This window comes from Acinonyx jubatus, chromosome B1, assembly GCF_027475565.1.
Source record: "Acinonyx jubatus isolate Ajub_Pintada_27869175 chromosome B1, VMU_Ajub_asm_v1.0, whole genome shotgun sequence".
Lineage (NCBI taxonomy): Eukaryota > Metazoa > Chordata > Mammalia > Carnivora > Felidae > Acinonyx > Acinonyx jubatus.
The window spans coordinates 142643685-142669396 of record NC_069382.1 but is presented as its reverse complement, the minus strand read 5'-3'; the positions used below and the strand labels follow the sequence as shown (position 1 = coordinate 142669396).

At 41.5% G+C, this 25712-nt stretch overlaps 1 protein-coding gene across 2 annotated transcripts; it reads left to right on the top strand.

Moving 5' to 3' along the window:
• Nucleotides 1-1549: 1549 nt before the first annotated feature.
• LOC113599166 (growth-regulated alpha protein-like) lies at nt 1550-21226 on the top strand. Of its 2 annotated transcripts, XM_053217253.1 has the most exons (5): nt 1550-1765; nt 1870-1993; nt 2106-2189; nt 18797-18880; nt 20239-21226. In XM_053217253.1, exons 1-5 carry the CDS (start codon nt 1678-1680, stop codon nt 20249-20251), a joined length of 393 nt encoding a protein of 130 aa, XP_053073228.1. In that variant the 5' UTR covers nt 1550-1677; the 3' UTR covers nt 20252-21226. The 2 variants fall into 2 exon arrangements, with proteins under 2 accessions (XP_053073228.1, XP_026914059.1); XM_027058258.2 differs by lacking the exons at nt 18797-18880; nt 20239-21226 and adding an exon at nt 3007-3744 and having other exon boundaries at nt 1554-1765.
• Nucleotides 21227-25712: the final 4486 nt, after the last annotated feature.

Sequence of the window (25712 nt, the reverse complement as noted above, 5' to 3'; positions counted from 1 at the left end):
TGTTTTCCAGAGTGGCTGCACCAGCTTGCATCCCCACTAATACAGAACATTTTAAATGTGAAAAGAAAAATTGGGGAGTGAACCTTTCCATTACAATTGTTTTTTTCTTTATGGAAGGATTTACAACGGGTTGAGTTTCTGTTTAGGCAATGCTGGGAAAAGTTATTCCACTCACTTAATGAACATTTATATAGTGTTTAATCTGCACCACCTCTCACAAATGTTGACTCATTTCTCATAACTATCTTGGTGTGGACAGAGAAATGTTTAACAACTTGCAGGTGACAGGTGGTTTCGCTAAGGGCTCAGTGGCCGGCTGCCGCGAGCAGGCTGTTACCCACTAAGCTGGGCAGTCTGGGAGCCCTGTTCCTACATACCCATCTCTGGGCCAGAGGTCATTCCTGTTTGTTCCCCTCTTCCCGCATGGGATTCCACTTCTCCAAGAGGTCTGAATCCAACCTGGAGAATTACACTTAAACCCTCTCTACCTAATATTGAATTCGTCAGATTTCTCTAAAACTTCTGGTGAAAAAATAGCAAAGGTGTCAGCTTCAGAGACTGAAATTCCTAGTCCGAAAACAGACAAGTCACTGTTGCTAGAGAAAGGGAGACCAGCCCTGAGGGTTGTGTGGTAACGGATTTTTGAGTGTGATGTGGTGGTTCATGTGAGGGTGCCACACAGCAGGTACCCGCTCACTGGGAACCATGTGCTGCTTTGTCCCCGGAAAGACCAGAACAAGTGAATTCCGGGAGCCTGGCCAACTTGCCCCTCTCCAGCTTGAGACTGATGGCCGGTCCTGTATTCCATAGCTCAAATTTGAACCCCTCATGCATGGAAAAAGAGATTTTCCGGGATTTAGGGAATTCCAACATTTTGGAGAGTACAAGGAAGTTCAGCAGGATACAAAAGAAGAAGAAAAAAAAGGTCATGTTACAGCCTTCTCCTTTCACTGATATCCACACTGGAATCGACTCTAGACACTGATTCTTACTCCCACCAAATGGAAAACATAACCGAGGTCATCTAAGTGTGATTTGAGAATATACAAGAGAAACAGTTTGAACATTTTTCTCTGGAATCCAAGACGCTGGCTGTATTTTTGACAGCATCCCTTTCAGGCGTAGGACCTGTGCAAGACGGAATTCAGAGACAGAATATACAGAGATGGAAGGTAGAGAGCCAAGCAAATGTACCCCCTCGCTATCCTTAATTCCCCCAAATCTGATCACTAACGAGACAGAACTCTCCCTCCAAAACTGCCGCGCCATCCCTGTCCGGGGCTCACAGATCCGTCCCCAGCTCCTCTCCCAGCGACCGGGGATCCCTGGGCGCTCACGGTCGCCGCACCCTCCCCCGCGGTGGCAGCCGCCGCGGGGCGGCCACTCACGCCCCCTTGGCGCATTGGAGCGGACAACGGTCTCTGAGTCGCCGGCACCCGCGGGCGGGTCCCCCTCCACCCCGGGGGCGGGGCCGCGCGAACCTTCCGCACCCGGGAATGACCCGGGGCGCCGGGAATTTCCCTGCCCCCCCACTGCGCCCTGCGCCGCGCCGCGCCGAGTCGACAGGGGATAAAAGCCGTTCTCCCGGCTCGGGGAGCCACAGAGTCCGCTCCGCCAGCCCTCCCGCCAGCCGTCCAGCTCCAGCCACCGCCGCCGCGACTCCCCGAGCTGAGCCCCATGGCCCGCACCGCGCCCCGCGCTCCCCGGCTCCTCGGCGCCGCGCTGCTGCTCCTGCTCCTGGTCCCCGCCGCCCGGCGCGCCGCAGGTGAGGCCCGGAGCCCGCGGGGGACGGGGTGCGGGTGCGAGTGGGGGTGGGGAAGGGGTGCGCGCCCCGGGGCCGCCCGCTCACCCGGCCTGCTCTCCCCGCAGGGGCGCCCGTCGTCACCGAGCTGCGCTGCCAGTGCCTGCAGACCGTGCAGGGCATTCACCTCAAGAACATCCAGAGCGTCAAGGTGACGCAGTCGGGCCCCCACTGCGCCCACACCGAAGTCATGTAAGTGACGCCCCGCGCTGCCGCCGTCCGGGCCGTCCCCCGCCCCCGCCCCCGCGCCCCCCACCCCGCGGCCCGGCCTCCAGCCAACGGGAACTCTGCCTTGTCTCCGCAGAGCCACTCTCAAGAACGGACACGAAGCCTGTCTCAACCCCGAAGCCCCCATGGTCAAGAGAATCATCGAAAAGATGCTAAGCAAGTGAGTTATGCTTTCTGTTGACGCGTGCCGCTAGAGTCCTTGGTCACGGATCCTGGCAAATGCCTCCGGGAAGTTTGATCAAGGAAACCTAGGTTTCGCTGAAGGACTGAAAAATCTGTTTCACACTAAATTTGCTGTTCAGGTTATTCATCCGCTTTGTTGCGGGAAGAATATTTCTAGTGCCCTTTCTCCCCATTCAAACGAATGTGGGTAAACTTGCTTTTATTACAGTTATTGGTGTTGGTCAGTTACATTAAAAAGCTTTCCACCTGTTAAGAAACATAGGCATCCCCCCCACCCCCCATTCCTTCTGGGCTTCACGTCTGCAAAGCAAAATCCTTGGTGTTGTGCAACATAGGTTCTAAAGCTTAGAGGTGAAGAGCGGGCACCTTGTAGTGACACTGTACTAGGAGCAAATCTGGATTCTCTCACCTATCAGCCATGTGACCCAAGGATGATGACGATGACGAATCTAAAGCTTCTGTACGCCCAGGAAAAGAGTAAACAGTAGTAACTACCATATGGGGTTGCTATGAGGCTGAAGGGAGGCCCAGTGTGACAGAGAGAAACACATTGTGGCTGTTCGTAGCCAATAATTGAGCCACGACCACAGGCTCCACCTACATTCCCAAATGAAAGCATCCAAGAGCTTAGAGGTCTCTACCACACAATGTAGGCAGTAGCCTTTTAGATGCCAGGCTGGGGAAACTAGCTTCAGAAAACTCTGGAACGTCACGGTTGGGATAGGAGAGGGGTGCTGTGCCAGCCAGCTTTCCTGATCAGTACTAAGGATGACATTTTTCTCATTATCGGGCAGCTCCAACTGACCAGAGGAAGGCGGAAGCAGACTGGTGGCTGCACCTGAATCCGGCCTTGCCCTTACAGGAATCAAAGAGGAAAAAGTGGAATCGTCAGCGCCCAGTGCCACCAGAATTGGGCCTCATACGCTTTGAGCGTCTCTTAGGAGAAGCCTCCTATTTATTTATTTATTTATTTGTTGGTGGGCTGGTTTTCAGAGATTCTCTGCCACTATTTTACATGCAACGTAATTATAGGCTGCGATTGAATCTCTTTGCGGCACTATGCCGTTATTTTTATTGTTTATTTTATGTTAAACCCAGCTTAGTTCAACCCTGATTTGTATTTACTTTGAAGGTAAAGGTTTGCACATATTCCCAGTCATTAAATTAATACTTCTGAGGAACCCACAGCATACCAGCCACTGTGACAGTGGCTGGGGCATCCAAGTAGAGAGTGAGGTTGTTATCAGGCTGGGGAATGTATGTGCACAACTATTTTTGTAATTGTTTAAAAGAATGGCTGTTATTTATTGAAATGATGTCACAGTATGTGGTCAACATTTCTCATGTTGAAGCTTTAGGAACTACAATGTTCTACATATCCTGTGGACATTTTATGTCTTTCCTGTAAGGCATAATGCCTTATTTATTGTTAAATATGCAGTGTTTCTCTATATCTTATAACAGAGAGGCTCACATATTTATTGCTATTTTTGAAAAGAACTTGAAAATAAAGTATTTCAAAATAAAAAAAATGTTTGTTTCATTTAGGGGCAAAAAGTCTGTCTTTACTGGATCGTCTGATGATTTACAGCAATATTTCTCGACCTTTTTAAAAATTGTTTTTCCTCCTGGGCATTCAATTTGCTACACAGATAAGTCAAACTATAATTTATGCTTGACTTTATCTGATGATAGCTGTCATTTCATTTACCCAGGAATATGCTTGGGTTTCATTTACCCAGGAATATGCTTTTCCCAAGTATGGGTTTCCCTCTGTCCCTCAGTGTAAGAGTCACTGACATTTATTGCCATTTGTTACAAAGAGCTTCTCTCTACCCTACTACTCAATTTTCTCTCCTCAAAAGCATTTACATTCTTAGAGCAATCTTAACAAGGAGTCTCATTTAATTGCTTTTGCTAAATGAGTCTTCAAACAATTATTGACAATTTAATGAAGCTGGCAGGGAAATGGCGGTAAAGTGAATTTTTTCTTCAAACCTCAAATAAGTTGGGTCACCAGTAGAAGCACAAAAAGTGAATGGCTGAATACTTTGTCTACGAGAAGATCTAATTGACATTTGTGTTCAATTTTCTAACCTTCATTTATAAGTAACTGACACTGGGGTGCCTGGGTGGGTCAGTCGGTTGAGATCCCAACTCTTGATTGCACTCAGGTCATGAACCCAGGGTGGCGGGATGGGGTTTGACCCTGAGCGTGAAGCCTGCTTAAGTCCCTCCCTCTCCCTCTCTCTCTCTCTCTCTCTCCCTCTCCCTCTCTTTCCCCCTCTCCCCCACTCAGGTGTTCTCTATCTCAATAGAAAAAAAAAAATATATATATATATACATATATATATATATATATATATATATATATATATATATATATCTGCCACTGAGTTTAATGTTACTCCAATTCTTTATATCAATTTATCAAATAGTTTTAAGGTTTGAGTATATTCGTTCCCATCCTTCCTAGTGCAAATTTTATGGAACCTGATAGATTGTTTAGCCTGAGAAAGCCCTCTGGAAGTTGGTATCCAACTGCCCCAGGATGACACCAAGCACTTGATGTTTCCAAGACAAACAAGATTTGTACGTAAAGAGAGGAAAGATGCCTATGATCTGAAACCACACTCCAAACCAGGAAAGGAAGAATGTTCGTGAATGTGTGGGGTGTGCTTGTCTCTGACTCAGGACTCATTCAGGAAATCCTGAGCCCTAGGTAAAAGTCTTCAGCAGAGGCCAGAAGGCAGGGCTGGCAGCCTCCATACCTAAGATCAGATTCTGCTTTGCCCAAGTAGCTGGGTAAATAAGGATTCTGAGTAGCAAGAAACAACCTGTGTGAGCTTTGTTTTCATAAAGTTAAAAATGGTAACCTCTTTGTAACTGCAGTGTTATTAGTTAAGCTGAGATAAGAAGGAAGAAAATTTGTGAATGGTACAGAAGTAAATAAGGTAAAACGTTGCATTGCGAGTAATTTGTTCTGCAAGTGTTCCGCAAAAGGAGCAAACATTAACCTGATAAATGAGCCATGTCTTGAAATACGAGTAGTAAGTGATGCCAAATGTCACATGATCACAACTGAGACAATGGTTCCCTCTCTCTCTCTCTGTCACACACACACACACACACACACACACACACACACACACTGTGGGATTGTAGGTGATCGTCTTCCATGCTCGGATGCTCGGTCTCAGGCTGTGGTGTTTGGCAGAAATCAGTGATTTTTCGGAACGTTGGAAGGTGCCCACAACTGTCACTAGTGCGTTTTTTGTCGCTTCAAAGCACCTATGGACAGTCCTTTGCTTTTCCATATAAGAGTAAGCTTAGGAATGCTCTGCTTCATTCTAGGTCAGGCTGCTTCCAGATAGAGACCCTTTCCTCAGCGGTCGTATCACCAGTCACATTAAATACAGATAAGACAAGAGTTGATTCATACTGTACTGTAGTCAACACCTGTTAGTGATAGTGAAAATCATCCTACTCAATAACCCTCCTCCCTCTTGTCTCCCTCACACTAGTCACAAAGGTTTTCAAAGGTAAGTGCAGGTTAATTTATTTTTCTTCATATTTTGTATTTTCTTTATTATTTGGTATCATATTACAGTATCGTAATCATTTTTAGATGAATATTTTTGGGTTTGGAATGAATCATCTGCGTTTCCATTATTTCTTATGGGGAAATTCGCTTTGATATACAAGTGCTTTGGATTACACTCATGTTTCCAGAACGAATTATGCTCGCAAACCAAAGTTTTACTGTAAATGCAAGCCATTATTGAAGCTCCACAAATGCTAACATTTACTCCCTCACCCCAAGGCAAGGGACATTGGAAACTATTTATAAGAGGGACCCCGAGGGCTCAATAACACCCTCACACCTAAGACCAGTTCTTACATTCAAACACTGGCTTGAGCCTGCTGTACTGGCCACTGAGCTTTTGTCAGTATGGAACATACAACATAGAAAGGAGAAAGGAGATGTTCTGTTCATATGGTGGTTAAAAACATAGGTTTCAAAGAATTGGGTAAACTTTGGATAAATTCCAGCTCTATCACTTGTTGACTGTGTGATCTTGGGCATGTTTCTTGACTTCACTCAGCCTCATGTCCCTTGCTACAGAATGAAGGTAATAAAAGAACACACTTTCTCAAGTTTTTGCAGGGATTAAGCATTACCAGTGGCTCCAGAAATCTGCCATTGGTCCTTAGGCCAATTCTATGGACATCGTTTCAGTGCCTGTCCTCAATCAAGTGGATATGTACTATACTTTTCGCACCAAATCAACTTGAGACTTTGCAAGTACAAGGCAGTCTCCTATTAAGAGTGATATGGCAGGAAATGGGATACAAGGGGTGTAAGGTGGTGGTCATGAGTTTAAGTAGGAAAAGAATACTGGGTGACACATCACAACTTTGAAAGATCATCAGCAGGAAATAACCATGGCAACATTGACTAAAGTTTCTTGAGCAATGTTACCAAAGGAGCTAAACCCAGAAAGGAGTCATTAAGTCATTATGAGTCCTTCTTTGTGAATGCAATGGAGATGTCCTCTCAGGATTTCAAGAAGTAACTGGAAGGACATTGGGGAATGGTGGAAGTGGCAAACCTGAAATAGCATAATGGAGACAGTCCAGAATAACAGACGATACCGTTTCTCTTTTCTTCCTGACTACCCACACAAATAATCCTATCTTCACCATTGATGCCCCGTTCATATTTCCTTTACTTACCAATGAGTTGCACCGTTGCAATGGGCAGCACCTATACTTGGTGACAGCTTCCCAACTCAAGCCCCCTGTCCTTCTGATCCTCTTCCTGAGGGCTGTCTCCATTTGGGTGTGGGGAGGAGAGCATGGCAGAGAGAGTTTGCTCAGCTCAGAGGTAGGATGGCCTGTAATTTAATGCCCTAAGAGGCCACACTCATTCAGGGGCAGGAGTTAGTAGATGAATATTCTATTTTCCAGTCCTTTGGTTGGACAATTCTGGAAAATACACTATATAAATATGAAGGAGTTCCTGTCTACCTTGCTACTCAACTCTATCTCCTCAAAAACATTTACATTCTCATAGCTACCTTAGCAAGGACTCTCACTTCATTGCTTTGCTAAATGACTTATTTATAAATATATTTATTATATATATAAACTTTCCACTTCTCTCCTCATTATGTTCACATTTTCTCTTAAACCCTTGAGCATATTTGTAATAGCTAGTTTAAAATCCTTGTCTATTAATTCATTTTAATTTTTATTAAAAAAATTTTTTAAGTTTATCTATTTTTGAGAGAGACAGCATGAGAGGGGGAGGGGCAGAGAGAGAGGGAGAGAGAGAATCCCAAGCAGGCTCCATACCGTCAGTGCAGAGCCTGATATGGGACTTGAACTCATGAACTGTGAGATCATGACCTGAGCTGAAACCAAGAGTTGGAAGCTTAACTGACTGAGCCACCCAGGTGCCCCAAATCCTTGTCTACTAATTCTATCATTGTGTCATTTTTATTTCTATTGACTGATCTCCACCACCCCCCTCCCATTATGGATCATGCTTTTCTTCCCGGCATGTTTAGTAATTTTTGATTGGATGCAGGAAATTTTGAATCCTATGTTGTTAAGTGTCAAGATTTTGTTTTCTTCCTTTCTGATCTTGGCCTCTGCTATGACGGGCAGTTAAGTTACTAGAGAACCAGCTTGATATTTTTGAGGCTTGTTTTTAAGCTTCATTAGGGGGGTCTACAGAGAGTTCTTTGCCCCAAAGCTTGTTTAGCTGTACTGCTAAGTCATGCCCTTCCTGTGCCTCTGCCGAATGCCCTGAATGCTCACAAGCTCCCTCCACTCTAACAAGTCTGAACCCAAGTATCTCCCCACCCCATGCAGTCTAAGAACTGCTCAGCTTATAGATCTCTGGCCCCTCTCTGCTTGACCCAGTGGAGTTTCATCATATGCATGTGTGACTTAGCATTGATCAGAGAGACCCAATGGAACCTCAGTATAGATTTCCAGAGCTCTGTTTTCATGCATGCAGCTCTCCTTCCTGCAACCCTACTCCATAACTTGTAGTCACCTCAGTTTCCCTTAATTCAAATCTGTGTCTCCTCAAGTCAGCAAAACCACTGTGCTCTGCTTGGGATCCCCCCACCCCCACCCCCTGCCAAACCATGGTCCAGAATTGCTCCAGCAAAAAAGCCAGGGTGATCATGAACCTGACCTTCTTTATTTCCTTTTCTCAGGGAGCCTAGTCTTCTGTTGTTTATTTTCTAGTGTCTAAAAGCAGTTGTTCAATGTGTTCTGTTGAGTTTTCTAGTTGTTCATGGCAGGAAGTTAGGACTGTTCCCTTTTATATGGCTGGAAAGTCTTGGTGGCACAATTCTGAGGAACATTTTACAAGATTCCTCAGGGGCTCCATAGCAAGATTAGTCCCTACTTACTTAACAGTGACAGCTCATTTATTACATAGACTGTATCGGTATTTTTCTCTTCCCTACCCTACACTCCCCCATTCCCTCACTTGCTCTTTGTATGGTTCTTTCCAAGGTAAACTACTGCACTCAAGGGATTGTATCAGAATCTGCTTTCAGGGAAACTTGGTCACTTGGATTCCCCAGAAGTTAGATCCCAGTGTTGACTCATGTACAATTATTTTAGTAAGGAGTATAATACCAGAGAATCAGGAGGAAGGAAAATGTGAAGTGGGCAGGGAAAAAGTCAAAACCTAGAAGTTGGGTCCATAAGGCCTTGAAATGGATGTGTGTGTGTGTGTTTGGGGGGGGGGGGCGGGTGGAGAATCTACCAACCCCACATCCAGCACCTTATCTTCTGTGAAAAGGGTAGTATGCCTATTGACATTTTGTCCTCAAAATTAAAATGATAAATATTTTCTCTTTTAAGTGAGAAGTAGTTGGAATTATTTCCTTAGCTCTCAGGGTTCCCTGAAAAAAAAAAAAAAAACAACACATAGTTTGACGAGGAATAAACAAGTCACAAATTAAAACCAGGAACTGGTCTTTTAACAGTCAGGTAAGAGTTTAGTTCAAAACCTTGGAGATCGAACAAAAAAATCAGTGCTCTCATTTTATAGATGGGACTGTGGAGGCTCAGAGATCCCCAAGGAATTACCAAATGTCACAGAACCGTCCTATTTCAAAATGAGTTAGGACTCAGCTTTCTGATATTTAGTATAGGACTATTTCATTAACTAGATTTTATTAAATTTATTTAGTTGTGGTTCTAGGGTTGGCTTTCTAAAATTTGTAGAATCAGTATCAGGGCACTAATTAATAACTAAGAGCCCATTCACACCACAAGTTTTTGTAGGGTATTCTAAAGAAATATGATGATTATTGTGGCCAATTTGAGGTAAAAAATGGGGTCAGCTACATTGGGTGATCTGCTGAGTTACTCTCTCAGTTATTTATCACCTCCCCAAAATGTAGTAGCTGAAAGCACCAACCATTTTATCCTGGCTCATGACCCTGTAGGTCATCAGATTGGGCTAAGTGATGCCACAGCTGGACTGGGCTCAGCTGGGTGGTTCTTCTGATGGTCTCTCCTGGGTCACTCATGTGGCTACAGTCATCTGTGGCTTGAGCAGGTCTGCCTTGCTCACTAGTATGGTGCTTGGTGCTGGCTGTTGGCTGGGTTTCGTGTCTCCAGCAGAGGAGCTCTGCCCTGTTCTTATGGTGGCAGCAGCATTTCAAGATTGCAGAAGTGGAAACATTTTTTTCCTATTTATTTATTCAAGTGTAAATTACATAGAATGTTATATTAGTTTCAGGTATACAATATAGTGATTCAACAATTCCATACAATCCTTAGTGCTCATCACAGTAAGTGTACTCTTAATCCCCTTTATGTATTTCACCCTTTCTCCCACCTACCTTCAAGGGTTCTGGAATTTTTGCTCTGAAGTATCCACATCCCTTCTACCACATTCTATGGCCCAAAGCAGTATCAGCATGGAGTTAAGGGGTTTGGGAAGTAGATTTCACTTCTTGAAGTGAGGAGCTCTTAAAAATTTGTGGTTATCTTTAATCTTTCATAATTATTTAACCTCTCTGGGATATTCAATTCTCTCATCTATAAGACACAAGCATCCCTTGTAAGGTTTCCAGATAATACACAGAAAGTTCATTGAGTTGTGTTGAAACAAAGCAGGACTCAATTAGTGGTTGTTACTACCATTAAATTATACTGCAGCTCTGTTAGAGTAGGTAGATATTTTGAAGAAAGAAACATAAGATTACAGTTAAAAATAGGATTTTGTGCATGTGTGTGACTTACATGTGTGCACGGGTCTCAGGCTCGTGTGAAAATTCAACTGATAAAGTAGATTGTCTGTAAAATTTAAGAAGCTGACAATCTGAGCATGTCAAACAATCTAGATCCAACTGTACTTTAATTTTGCTCCAGATCTGGCATGGATTTGGGCAGGTCTAGGACAAGAGACCCATATTTGACAAGGAAGATCTCCAGATCTTTTATCACTATGTCTTTAGCAAACTCCTTAACAACCATAATGTCCAAAGCCTGTTTTTGAAGTTTTGGAAAACTAAATTATTTTGAATCTTTCAATAGTTGACTATCTTATCTTTGTATATGTCCTTGTTATCATCATAATATCAAGACATGTGGATAACACAGCGTTTCACTTGGTACAGGTGGAAAATAAGACTCAAAGAAATCAAGATGGTGTCTGAATAGTGTTTCTATAAAGGCCAATATCTGATCAGTCACTTGAATGTTGTCAAGATACTAAAACTTACCTAATTTTGAGATTGGAATAACTTGTTGCTTTTCCTTAGTATGTGAAGACCGCTGTCTTAGTTTGTCCAGGCTGTTGTAAGAAAATACAATGGGCCTGTGGCTTATACACAACAGGAATTTATTTCTCACGCTTCTGGAAGCTGGAAGTCTGAGATCAAGGTACCAACTTGGTTGAGCAACGGTTCCCTTGGATCTTAGACTGGTCTTGTCTCACATGGCAGACGGTGCAGGGGAGTTCTGGGGTCTCTTTTACAAGGCCACTAATTTCACTCACGAGGTTTCCATCCTCATAACCTAATAACCACACCTTCTAACACCATCACCTTGGGGCTTAGGATTCAAACATGTAAATTTGGAGGAGACACAAACATTCAGACCACAGCAGCCCTTTGTGAATCTGTGCCTTTGTATGCGTTTCTCTGTCTGGAACTGTTCTGTCAGCCTTTCGTTTTGATGCACTTCCTTTCACCTTCAGCAACTCCAATGTTACTTCCCAGGTGAAGTCTTCTCTCCCCGCTCTCGCCTCTAAGTCCTCCCTCCTCTGCCTGCCGAGGGCCCCAGGTATACATCTAGGTTAACACAGATCACCTTCTAGTTTAGTCTATTTACATGTCTGTCTCCAAACAGGCTCTGAATTCCTCAAGAGCAGACACTCCATTTTTATTCTTTGACTATTCAATGTCCCGCAAAGGCTTTGGCAGGTGACACATGTTCACTGATGATTGTCAACAGAAAACACATTATTATTACTGAGGCTAGGTTTACCTTCAGGCCACATCGGCCCTTCAGTAATCACTGATTCTTCAGCTAAATGCTGTTGTGGGTTGAATTATGTCCCCTCATGGCCACTCCCCAGACCCATAGGTTAAAGTCCTCACCCACAGTACCTCATTGAGAGGCAAGGTCTTTCCAAATTAGAGCGAGGTCAGGAGGGTGGCCCCAATCCAATATGTCTGGTGTCTCTATACAAAGGGGAAATCCGGAGGCAGACAATCACACAGGGAGAACACCGTGTGAAGATGAAGACAACCACCTCTAAGCCGAGGAGAGAGGCTTGGCACAGCTCCTTCCGTCTGAGCCCTCAGAAAGAACCGACTTTGTGTGCACTATGATTTGGGGCTTCTGGCCTCCAGAACTCCAAGACCAAAAATGGGTTCTTGTTTAAGCCACCCAGTCTGTGGTTCTTGGTCATGACAGAGTGAGGGGAGTAATGCTAATGCTTGCTTGGATATTTGATTTGTTCATTCAGGCAAACAAAAACAAAAACAAAAAAACCCGACAACGTGGCCAGTGTGGAATAACAATGAAGGTCATTTATAAAATTACTTCAGGAAAAAAATGGGAGCTCGTAGTTCACTGTTGCTTATTTCAGCTTCAAGCCCATTAAAACTGCTGCTTTCATACCACAAGTAAACTGTGGTTTGCTATTTTTGACAGGACAAGAGTTATTATAGCCTGAACTTCAGTTTCTTTGTAGGTTACTTATGCTATAAGTGCGCCTGGAGCTTGGCAGATTCTATGATCACCTCGAGTGGGATTATGCCAAATAGGCCTAAAAGCTAAAAGCAAATACCACACTGAGGAAAAGCATCTTAATTACTTACTTTGTACAAACATGACCTTTAAAAAGTACATAGACATTCTTACTCCATTGTGTAAGCCACTGTTAACTGACTGGCGTGGAACTCTTCACAATTATGCAGTTTCCCTCCCTAGGAAATAACAGGTTCATTTGTCCTTTCAATGAATTCATATCCTGCCCCCAAACGTCAACCCCCCTTTCCCTTACGACAACAAAGCTCGAAAAGCAAACCCAGTTTCCTTATTGGCTTGTGGCAAACACACTACTTAATAAACTGCTCCTTTCATCCTTCAATGAAGAGGGAGTGCATGAACAACAAAAAATTCCCAGGGCTGCAGAAAGCACATAAAAGAGGGCTGCGGTGTTGATTCCACCATTCAGACTAGGATCAAGATCAAGCACTGACATGGCTGCTGAGAGCTCACAAAGAAGATTCCTCCTGCTGGCTGTCTTTGCACTGAGCATCTTTGGTAAAGCAGCTACACCTTTTGTATTTTCCTTCTAGGCATTGCAAAAATTTAGAAAAGATTCGAGAGCTGATGAGATTGTATTTAGCACTGAGCAAAATATAGCAACTGTAAAATTGAAACCTTGGCAGAACATATATTCAGATTGTGGGGTGTCAAAGAATTTCTCGTTGGATTAATTTTAAAAATATGTTTAGCTTCCTGGATTTATTGAACTGGAAGGATCTGTGCTTGTCTTACTCAAGATAACAGCAGGAGCATTACTGCAAATAAGTTTAGGGGTATTTGTTGCAATGATAGTGGACAGATAGAAAGTGCCTCTTTCAACTGATAGAATTCACATAAAATTTTTATGTTGAAAACTGTTCATAGAAGGAAATCAAGTTGATTGTATCTGTAAATAAGTTATTTTATTGACCATGCATACTTTTAAGCAATGAATTATTGGTCTAGTGCACGTATCCATTCCTCAAACATCATAGATGCTTAATAAACGTTTGTTGATCATAAAAATAGCAGGTGATGAGATTTGTGTGCTTGTCTCTCTAAATTAGCCTACCGGTACTTATTTTGGGAACTGGGTGTCCTGCTGCATGGATAAAGGAAAAACATAACCGCTATCTTTGTTCTTACTTGGGGTTTTGCCATTCTTTTCTTACACAGCCAATCTCTGTGAGGGGCAAGAGTTGCGATGCCAGTGTATTCAGACACATTCTGATTTTATTTCTCCGAAATTCATTAAACATGTCCAGTTGATACCCGAAGGTATTCACTGCAGCAGGAAAGAACTCATGTAAGTAGTAAAGATGTGGGGGAGAATGGTAGCCTCTAGGATTGGGCTTTGCAACGCGGACATTTGCATTAAAAAAATACGGTACGTTGGGAGTGCCAGAGACCAGGGCCCTGAGCATGATTCATGTACAGTGTGGGAAGATAATTGTCCAGTGGTTATGCTCTCAGAAAATGTCATGTACCCTCTCCAAAAAAGTAAAATGCTCTCAAATGGGAACATGATTACTGTGTGAACTCTTTTGAATGGCCTTTGAAGTCAAAGAACATGTGCAAGAAGCAAAGTTACATGGTCCTCAGTAAGAATACATGGGTAATTCTTGATTTTCTAGAGATGTCTCTATTATACACTTGGGCAACATAGTGAGTCCGTATGGCTTAGTGGCTCTCAAAGCCGGTGTGACAATCTTTCTGAAGCATCAGAAATAAGCTCAACAAATATAGAGCTTAGAGGCTGGGGAGAACATTTCTGCATTTTATTGAAACTTTTTAAAATTTTGAACGATATCATACATAGTGTTTTGGCTCATTCCTAAGTAATAAATTATCACAACTCAGTGGCATAGAATAAACCCATTTATTATCTCAAAGTTCTGTAAGTCAGTAGGCCAATGGCTTGACCAGTTTCTTTGCTTAGGGTTTCATAAAGCTTAAATTAAGATGTCAGCTGGGCTGAAGTCTTGTCTGGAGGATCTGGGAGGAATCCACTTCCAAGATGATCTATGTTGTTGGCTGAAATCAGTTCTCTGCAGTTGTAGGATTGAGGTATCCATATTCTTTCTGGCCATTGGCTCATGGTCACTCGAAGCTCTTAGAGGCTACTCTCAGTTTCTTCCACATAGCTTCTTCCATATCCATGACTAAGAATCTATCCCACACTGATCTGATCTCATGCTTCAAATATCTCTCTTCAGCTACTAACCAGAGATAACTCTGCTTTTAGGGCCCACGTGGTTACATGTGAATTATCTCTCTTTGGATTAATTTAGTCAACTCATCAGTAACCTTAACTGCATCTGCCAAATCCCTTTGCCATGTAACATGACATAATCATGGATGTAATATCTCATTGTCTTCCTGGAGACGAGGGAGGAAAGCTTGGTGAGTCTTAGGATTCTGTCTAACATGCATACAAAAGCGTATATAAATATATATACATGCAGTTTAAAGATCAGTAATAAAACAAAATCTGTTCACTTGCCACCCAGGCCAAAATCTAGAATATAATTCGTATATCAGAAGCCTGCACATGCAAAACACCTATTTGGTGTTTGGGTTGAATTGTGTCCTCTCTAAATTTATATTTTGAAGTCTTACCAACCAAAAGCTCAGAGTGTGACTGTATTTGGAGATAAGATCATTAAAGAGGTAACTAAGGTTAAGTGAGGTCATAAGGCTGGGCCCTAATCCAACATGACTAGTGTCCTTATAAGAGGAAGAGACACTAGAAATGCACACACACACAAAGAAAAGGCCTGTGAGGACACAGAAAGAAAATGGCCATCTGCAAGCTAAGGTGAGAGGCCTCAGAAGAAACGAAACCTGCCAATACCTTGATCTTGAACTTAAAGCCCCCATACTGTGAGATACTAAATTTCTGTTGTTCAGGCCACCCCGTCTGTGGTATATTGTTGCAATCCTAGCAAACTAATACACCTTCGGAATCATATACCCATCCCAAGCTAAGAAATAACTACTATTTGAGCTGCTGTTTCTTGCTTTTTAAAAATCATTTTACCATCTATGTATGAAATCTAAAACAATTACAGTTTTGCCTGTGTTGTGGATTGAATGTGCGTGGATTGAATGTGGATTGAATGAATGCACCCCCGAATTCATATGTTGAAATCCTAAGCCACAGCGTTACAGTTATTAGGGGGAGGAAACGTTGGGAGGTGATTGGGTCATGAGGGTGGGGCCCTCATCACTCAACAAAGGGATTAGTGCCCTTAAAAAAGAGACCACAGAGAGCTCCCTAACCTTCCCACATGTGAGGACAGAGTAAGAATGTGGCCTTCCATGAACCAGGAAGCAGGTTCTCACCAGACACCAAATCCATGGCACTTTGACCACGAACTTCCCAACCTCCAGAACTGTGAGAAATGCTATTTGTTAAGCCACCCAGTCTGTGGTGTTTTTTATATATATAGCAGCCAGAATGGACTAAGACAGCCTGCTTTTGAACTTCAGGACATCATGCTGTATATACTCTTTGACTTAATTCTATTATTCAACATTTTATTCTGCAATACATGCATTCTGATATGTTTAGCTGTCCTTTATTCAGTTTAAATGACACTTAGGGGGCGCCTGGGTGGCTCAGTCGGTTAAGCGTCCGACTTCAGCTCAGGTCACGATCTCACGGTCCGTGAGTTCGAGCCCCGCGTCGAGCTCTGGGCTGATGATGGCCCAGAGCCTGGAGCCTGCTTCCGATTCTGTGTCTCCCTCTCTCTCTGACCCTCCCCCGTTCATGCTCTGTCTCTCTCTGTCTCAAAAATAAATAAACGTTAAAAAAATAAATAAATAAATGACACTTAGTATCCCGTTGTAGGAATACTAACTCAACAAATACCAAGTTTGCTTATCCAGTCCACTGTTGGTGCACATTTGGGTTCTACCCACGTTTTTGCGATTATCAACATCCTCCATATATGGTTCAGGTATTTGAGAGTTTCTCTTATTACTTGCTGGGTTTCATTTAAGGTTTGCACATCTTTGACCTTATTAGGTTATGCCACACTGTATTACAAAGTAACAGTACCAATGAACACTCCTTCCTACATAAAACCATTTGTTGTTTCACATTTGGCCAATATCTGGTGTTGTTAACCTGATGGGCATGTAACGGTATCTTTTATTGCTCATTTAATTTGCATTTCTCTGTTATTAATGACGTTGAGTATTTTTTCCATGTGTTCATAAGCATGTATGTTCCCTTTTATGTGAAATTTCTGTTCATTTCTTTGCTTCTTTTCCCACTAGGATACTATCATTTCCCTATTGGTTCACAGGTGTTTTTTACATATTCTGGGTATTAATCGCTTGTCAGATTTATGGATAGCAAAACTCATTTTCCAATTTGCGGCTCGTATTTTCCTTCTTTCTATGGTGTCCTTTCAATTAATGTAAATTTGTATTTTTTACATACCGAGTTAAACAATATGCTTTTTTTTTTCTGGTTGGCACATTTAGTGTCTTGTTTCAAAAAAACTTTCCTTCACAGACTTCACAGAAATATCCTGCTATATTGTCCTCTAAAACTTTTACAATTTTTTTCCATTGTATTTAAGACTTTAACCCACCTGGAACTGATTTTAGTATGTGATGTGAGAGATTTGTTCAATTTTATTTTATTTTTCCAAATAGTTCATCAATTATTTCAGCACTACTTATTAAAATATCATCATTTCCCCACTGATACGCAGTGCTAATTCTACCATAAATTGAGTTCCCCTCAATTCTGAACCCTCTATTCTGTCCCATTAATCGATTTGTCTTTACTTGTGCCCTATCTTTAACGTTGTATAGTAATTCTTAACATCAAGAAAGGAAAATTCTTCCATTGTCTTCAGAGCACATTTTCTTGGATTTTTGCTCTTCCATATAAATATTAAAATCATCTTGCAAATTTGCACTAATTACATCATAGTTTTGAGTTTCTTTGACATTATAGATTAATTTGTGAATTATTGACGCCCTCATGATTCTGAGTTATTTCAAGAACATAGAATCCCACTTTATCAATCCCGTAGAATCCCACTTTATCAAGGGCTTCTTTTAATGTCTTGAACCAAAGTTTTATGATTTTCTCCATAAAGGTCTCCATTTCTTTTGTATTATTAAAAAAAACCCACATTTCTAGTCATTTTATATTTTTTGATGCTATTGTAAAGAATAACTTTATAAAATTTTGTTCTAGTTGTTATTAGCATTTAGACCAAATTTTGTATTGATTTTGTAACCACCAACTCTTTACTTGAGTAGTTTATCTGGCAATAATGGCAATTTACTTTCCTCCTTTGGAACTTTATGCCTTTTATCTTTCTAGCTTTGTGGAAATGATTGTGGTGATAGCATGTATCCTTATCTTCTTTCTGCTTTCAAATGAAATGCTTTCGAGGTTTTACTACTATGTTGATGCTTTGTGGCTATCTGTGTATTGGTAATTTGCTAAGGGGTTATTATTACATTATTATCATTATCGTTTTTATTATGATCTGGTCCTCCATTCATGCAATGAACTTCAAAGAGGTAGAGATTTGTGGTTCTGCGAAGTACAGTTTAAGACTATAGAAGCAGGGTGTCCTTAGCAGCACAGGTGGTTAGGCATCCACTCCCGATTTTGGCTGAAGTCATGATCTCACAGTTTCGTGAGTTTGGCCCTGCATCAGGCTCTGCGCTGACAGTGCAGAGCCTGCTTGGGATTCTCTCTTTCTCCCTCCCTCCCTCTCCCATTCAGCTGTCTCTCTCTCAAAATAAATAAATAAACTTAAAAAAAAACTATAGAAGCAACTTAAACTTCAGAATTAATTTAAATAAGCAATTTATGTTCTCCTCTCCCCCAGTAATAAATGAGCCTTTAATGAGGTCCCCAAAGCTAACACAATTAGCCCAGGTATAATGATAAAGAATATAGAGTAAGTGGTTGATAACTGGAATCCCGGAAGATATTACCCTTGTGTAGATTTTCCAGTCTAACAACTGTGTAGCATAAGTCTACTAAATGTTTGCTGCATACCTGATATCTCAAAAACTTTAAGAAAAAATTGTATCTTTAATTGATTTTTAAAATTTCATTATGTATACTGGTATGACTGAAAGTCATATTCCAATAATAATATTAATGTAGTTTGAGAAATCCATATGTCCATTTTAAATATAAAATTTCATGCTGATATCATTTTAATCAATACATTTAAAACATTATTAAATTATGTACAATTATTACTTAACCAAAATGCTCTTTTTTTTTTTTTCCAGAGTCACATTGGAAGATGGGAAATTAATTTGTTTGGATCCTAACGCTGAATGGGTGATGATTATTATCAAAAAGATTATCAACAGGTATAATTAATGCCAAGGATTCTCATATTTGAACTCCCTTTCTTTTCTTTTAATTAAAGATATCTATGAATATATACAGACTCTGCCATAGATTAGAATAAAATTACAGTAAGATTAGAATGAGTCTATACCAGAGAATCCAAAAGTTTGGTCCCAAGACCAGCAGAATGATCATCACCTGGCAACTTGTTAGAAATTCACATTCTTAGGCCTCAGCTTAGACTTACTGAAATCAGAAACTGGGGGTCGGGCCCAAACACCTGTGTTTTAGTAAGCCCTCCAGGAGATTCTGATGCATGACCAAGTTTGAGAACCATTGGTTCTTACCTTCTATTTAACATGATATCCAAGTTGACCTGTGTTATAAGTATCCCCATTAAATATAAAAATGATCTAATATTGCTAGACACTATCTTATGCAGATAAGGTAGGCAGGCAATAGACACATTTGGTGAAAGAAGTTTTAAGGAAAAAAAAAATCCCTTTAGAAAAAAAAAATTTACTTCCAGCACAACATTTCTAGAATCTAGACTCCACATGGAATTTGCAAATTGGTGAATGGAGAAGGTACATTAAGGACAGGCAGGTGGTAATGGGAGTGTATTTGGATTAACTTGTGGGAAAAAAAGTCACGGTAGGATTTTTAAGCCAACGCAGTGCATAAGACAGAGATTATGACTCATATTAGAAAAACTAAATTTTGTGGGTTTTTAAATTAAAAAATGAAAAGGGAGTGCCTGGGCGCTTCAGTCAGTTGAGTGTCCCACTCCTGATTTCTACTCAGGTCATGATCCCAGGGTTATGGGATCACCAACCCCCCCCCCCCCCCGCCCCAGTGCCCTTACCCCGCCATCAGGCTCCTCACTGAGCTTGGACCCTGCTTAAGATTCTCTCGCTCCCTCTCCTTTTGCCCCTTTCCCCCACTGACACTCTCTCTCTCTAAAATAAAAACAGTTAATTAATTAATTTAAAAAAGGAAAACGAATTAAGGGTATGTGGAACTATGATTCACCAGGGGATCACCTTGGCAGTTGAGTAGTATAATGTGGTGGGAAGAGCTCGGGTTTGTGACTCATAGAGCTATGGGTTAGTGTTCCAGATCCACAACTATAATTTATGTCATTTTGGATAACTCACTTAACATCGAGATTTACATGATTTCGTTTGTTCTTACTTTGCTCTATCATGGGATAATACATGTAAAGTGCTTAATTATGGCTGCTATCTGTTTTTAGCTTACCAAATACATGAGATTTTTTCTTTATTCTTCTGGGTTTTTTCTTATTTTCTTACAAGGGGCCACACATGGGTAATCCTGTGTATCTGTATAGTCACCTGTTGCTCTGTTTGTATTGTAGTGCCCCTAACTGATGGTCACACAAGGAACATCACATCCTGTGGATATCAGAAGCCCTCAGTATCATCGTGAGCTTGGACATCCTCCAGAGGTTTCTTTCAGAGTAGCATCAAGTTATGCTAATTTCTGACTAAAATGAACTGCCTTCTTTACTTATTCTGACAACCTAAACATTATTTTCAGGCAGGTGGTTGGCTACTTGTGAGGGAATAATGGAAGGGAGGGTTATGAAATTTCCATTATGTTGTAAGAATACTCTCTAAACTCATATAGTAGGTTAGAGGTTTCCTAGTTAGGCTCACTACATTTTAGTAGAGTCCACCTTTTCCATGCTGTGCCCTACCAGTTAACTTCCTAAGGCACTCTGGCATTTGATCACTGCTTTTCACTTGACCCTATCCTTTGATATTATTCCTAATGACATCAACATTTTTCTTGATTAACTTGTCAACACTCTGGCCTTTTAATTGCTTGAACTTTTAAGTTCCAAAGGCTTTAACTTGCTCCCCATTTTAGTCATCCACAACCTTGGATCTCAGTATAAATAAGGTTGTTTATCTACAGTTGTCAAAACTTCAATGCTTCTTTTACAGGAATTTTTCATTCATTATAAGATCTATGCATTTAATGAGAAGAAAATGGGGTTCATACAGTTGTATGATAGACTGGTCTTAAATTTTAAGAATTTACTCTTAAATAAAGCAAACCTGATAGATAACCTCAGCCAAGAGTAGAGGCAACCCACCGTAGGAAACTGTAAAGTCGTCAGGTTGGAAGAGGAAGGGAAGGAAATTTAAGACCATTGAGACCCAAGGAAGATCATGAGGATGATGCCTCGGAAAGATGAAATAGAAAATGCAGAACTAAGGCTGTGTTTTAACCATTTAACTTCTTTTAGGTAGAATTTCTGGATATGCAACACCATATTGAGAGAATATATATGTATATAATTTTTTTTATCATTCTGAAAATAAAAATGTTTTAACAGATGAGTGATGTTCTCAGTTGGGGCTGCTAACAAATTACCCTAGACGGGGTGGCTTAAACAACAACTTATTTCTCATAGTTCTGGGAGCCAGGAGTCCAAGATCAGGGTGCCAGAAAGGCCAAGTACTTGAAAAGGTCCTCTTCCTGGTTTACAAATAGCTATTTCCTTGCTGTGTCTTCACATGGAGGAAAAAGAGAGCTAGCTCTCTGACCATTTTTTTTTAAATAAGGGCACTAATACCATACATGAGGGTTCTACTCTCATGACCCAGTTACTTTCCAAAGGCCACACCTCCAAGCATGATCACATTGAGGTTAAGATTTCCACATACGAACTTTGGAGGGACACAGACATTCAGTCCATAGCGGAAATGAATTCAGTCCCTAGACACTGGAGTCCTCAGGACTTTCTCTTGTCATCTGTTATGTTTTTGCCTCTCTCTGCTGGCCTGGGGTTTCTCTTTTTTCTCTGATTTTTGGGTCTCTATGACAAGTCATCCACAAAAAAATAACTTGCTTTCCCTAAGATTCAATGTCTGATTCCTGAAAGAGAAGATCTCATTGGCTATATCGACCCAGGTGTCCACAGAGGTCCAATAAACTGTGGCAAGGGATAGTGCCCTTTTTATGAATTGAATCCTTCGAAGGATTCGATCACTCCATGTGTGTCTTCATGTGTGAAAGGGAAACACAAAGACAAATGAGAAAATACATTTCCTCAGGAGAGACTCTAGTGCCTTCAAGAGGTGATATGCATGCATTGGAAGAGCCCTGGGCAAAAGGTCGAAGGTCTGCAATTCTGAACAAGTATCGTCACTTCTCTACACTCCGTTGTAAATGTGAAAACATGGCAAACAAAACAAAATCAAATCCTTTTCGTTCCTGCCAGGATTGTTAAGAAGAGGTACTAAAATAAAATTGCTTTGAAAATAAGTGTGAAAAATCCTAGAGTATTGTATATCGACAATTAGCTCTCAAGTTGGGCTTGCTGCAGGAACTATCTCAGGACCACAAGTACAAGACTGAATATTTTAGAATATCAAATTCCAAATTTCAAGAGAAAGGGATCTAATCGGCACAGCTTATGTCATGTATCCACTCAGGGTCTAGCACCCTAGAACAGAAGAGCGTAAACACACCACGGAGACATGGTCAGGAGCCACCCCAGGATGAGGCAGGCCATTTCCGGAGTAGCTGGTAGACAACTCCGTGGGCTTAAGCAATAGATTAGATTCAGCTAGAGAGACCACTGTTTTACGTGAATCTAAGATGCGCTAGAGAGATGCAAATACAGAATATACAAAAAGAAGATTGAGACTTCAAGAATGCTATTGAGAACATCTAAATTATTTCTGAAAGGAATTCCAGGCAATGAGGGGAGGAGAATGGATGAAAAGTAATATTTGAAACAATAATAACTAAGAATTTTGCAGACAGATGCAATTGTCACTAATGACTAAGAATTTTGTAGACAGATGAAATTTTCATATTTAGAAGCCCAACAAATTCTAAGCATCATAGAAACATAAAATTCATACCTCACTACATTGTAATAAACCTGCCAGATCCAAAATACAGAGAAAAGACCTTAGAATGAATAAGCATGACCTATACCGTGTGCCAAGTGTTTCCAGAAGGAGGGCTCAAGGAAAGGTCACACCTGCGGTACGTCTTTGGAATACGTATGTGGTTTTTTAAAAACGGAATTGCTGTGGGAGCGCCTGGGTGGCTCAGCCCACTCTTAGTTTCGACTCAGGTTCTCACAGTTTCTCACAGTTTTTGTGGGTTTGAGCCCCCCTCTTTCTCCCTTACTCTCTGCCCCTCCTCCACTCGCCCTGTCTATACGTCTCCCTCAAAATAAATAAAATAAACTTTAAAAATAAAATAAAATGGGATTGCTGTGGATGAAATAGTTGTAAAAGACTATCAAATTGCTGTGGCCTTTTGTGCACATTTATGAAGAATCAAGGTCACCGAATTTGGCTTGTGTTAATTATGCCTAAAGGATACAGTGAACTCCTAAGAAGAAGCCACGGTTAGTGATTCATTTATGTGACTAATTTTACTAGAAATCTTTTACTTCCTCATGTTGGTGGTTTGACACTGTCTCACACATGTTACATTTTTTCACTATGATTTTCTTAGGTTCAATGAATTTTTCAAAATGTAACCTGCTTGGATGTATTGAGAAAAGTGTACCTTCATTACTGCCCCCCCACCACCACCCTGCCCCACCCCTCTTCATGTGTTTTTCTGGGGAAGTGGTAAAAATCGGTAGTTAAAACAGGATTTGAGGCAGATCCTATTAGTTCTACCACTTACAGATTAAGTGATTTCAGGCAAGTAACATTTCAGAATTTCAGTGTCTTCTTCTATAAAATGTCAACACTAATATGTATTTTAGAAAGCAAATGAAAAGAACTAAAGAGGTGAATGCCTTTCATCTCTTTCTGCTCTAGGGACCACATCACATTGCTCGTACTTGTTGTGAAGCTAGTCTCTGTTTCTTGGCTTAAAGCTCATATTCATACTGTTGTCTCCGCTTAAATTGGTTCCCCTCGCCCTGCCTCCGTCCCCTGAACCTGACCTAACATACAAAGGAACTAAGATTTGACGAATGATCTTAGTTTGTATATCACCTCCTCCAGGGCACCCTTCCGTCCCCCTCAAGTCTGGGTTATTTGCTCCTCAATTACATAAACTGTCAAAATAACAATCGCTTCACATTTGAACTTATTTCACAGAGGAAGTTTTAAAATCATCATGACCAACTGACTTGCCAGATATTATAAAACCAGATCGTGGCAGAGCCAAGGCGTGAAGCCAGGAATCCTGATTTTTATCCTCCATTACTCCATTATCTCCATTACTTCCGCTTTAGTTAACAGAACCAGCTCCACCCTGGTTACACCCAGACTGTGGGATGCTGAGACATAAAATCTCCAGAAAGAGACCCTCTGTGTGTTTCTGGGTGAGGTGCATTTCTTCCTCATGACACGGCAGTTCATCAGGCTGTTTAACACATCCTGACTGCTACTCCTTGCCAGCAATAAGCAGTCTTCCCCCACTAGGTCGTCACATGCTATAATCTTGGTCTGGACTGCTGCCTGTCTTCTGTATTTTCTTCTTGGTGCCAATAAAAATATGCTATCATTTTAATTTAGCCGAACCTCCTTCCAGAACTCATCATCCACACAAGGATTTTTCTCCTCTCTTGAGATTCAATTCGTGTCCCTGCTGAAAAGAATTGTCCCCTTACCTTGCACCCTCATCCTGCCCTGAAACACACAATCACCCACGACGATGCCCTACCCCATGGGCCAGAGAGCTCAAGGTGAAGGAGATGCGTTTGTTATTTTCCCCAGACCCACTGTTCCTCTGGTTTTCTATTTTATTACATACAGTTCATCCAGCTGCCTAAGCGAGGGATTTAGGGGTCATCATAGACTGACCTTGTCCTGCCCCACATCCAGCCAGGCTCTAGGTGCTGCCTCTTCTCCACTCTTTCCCATACTCATCCAGCCTTCCTTTCTCTTCCCTCTGCTGCTGTCTTAATTCTGGTCTTCTCAAACTTTCAACCATTTCCCTGAAATACCTCCAAACTAGTATCCATGACTCCAGTCTGCTCCTATTCCAACCCATCTTATTCACTGCAAAGTGATTGTTCTAAAACACAGATATCAATAGATGAGATGAATCTCTCATCTATAAGGCAGGCCAACAATTAAGAATGACCATTAATCAGATCCTTTGTGAAAATTATCCATTATTAAGATTTGCTTCGAAACACAGTGGATAGACCCAGGTCTGACCCATTTTTCCTGGTGTCATTCAAATTTTGATACCCCTGAAGCCATCTGGTCAAAAAAGGGACCCACATTCCTACTGTCACTTAATTTTATTTAATTTGTTATTTCTGGGCTCAAACTTACATCAGCAAATAGATACATGTGTCATATTTATTGAAAGAAAATGTGTACATGGTAAATATTTTAAGAGTTTAAGGGGGGCACCTGGGTAGGTCAGTCAGTTAAGTGTCTGACTCTTGGTTTCAGCTCAGGTCATGATCTCATGGTTTGTGGGATTGGACCGCACATCAGGATCCATGCTGAGAGTGTGGAGCCTGCTTGGGATTCTCTCTCTTCCTCTCTCTCTGCCCCTCCCCAGCTCATGCACATGTTTCTCTGTCTCTCTCTCTCTCTGTCTCTCTCTCAGAATAAATAAGTAAACTTAAAAAAAAAAGAAATAATGATTTAGTGACATTTATGTATTCATTTCTTGTGTATACAAGTCATACGAGTGTACCTATAGCATAAGTTTATAGAACAGGAACTTCTGGGCTTGCCTGGATGGCTCAGTTGGTTAAGTGTCTGACTTCAGCTCAGGTCATGATCTCATGGTTGGTCAGTTTGAGCCCCGTGTCAGGCTCTGTGCTGACAGCTCAGCATCTGACTCGATTTTGGCTCAGTTCATGGTCTCACGGTTTGT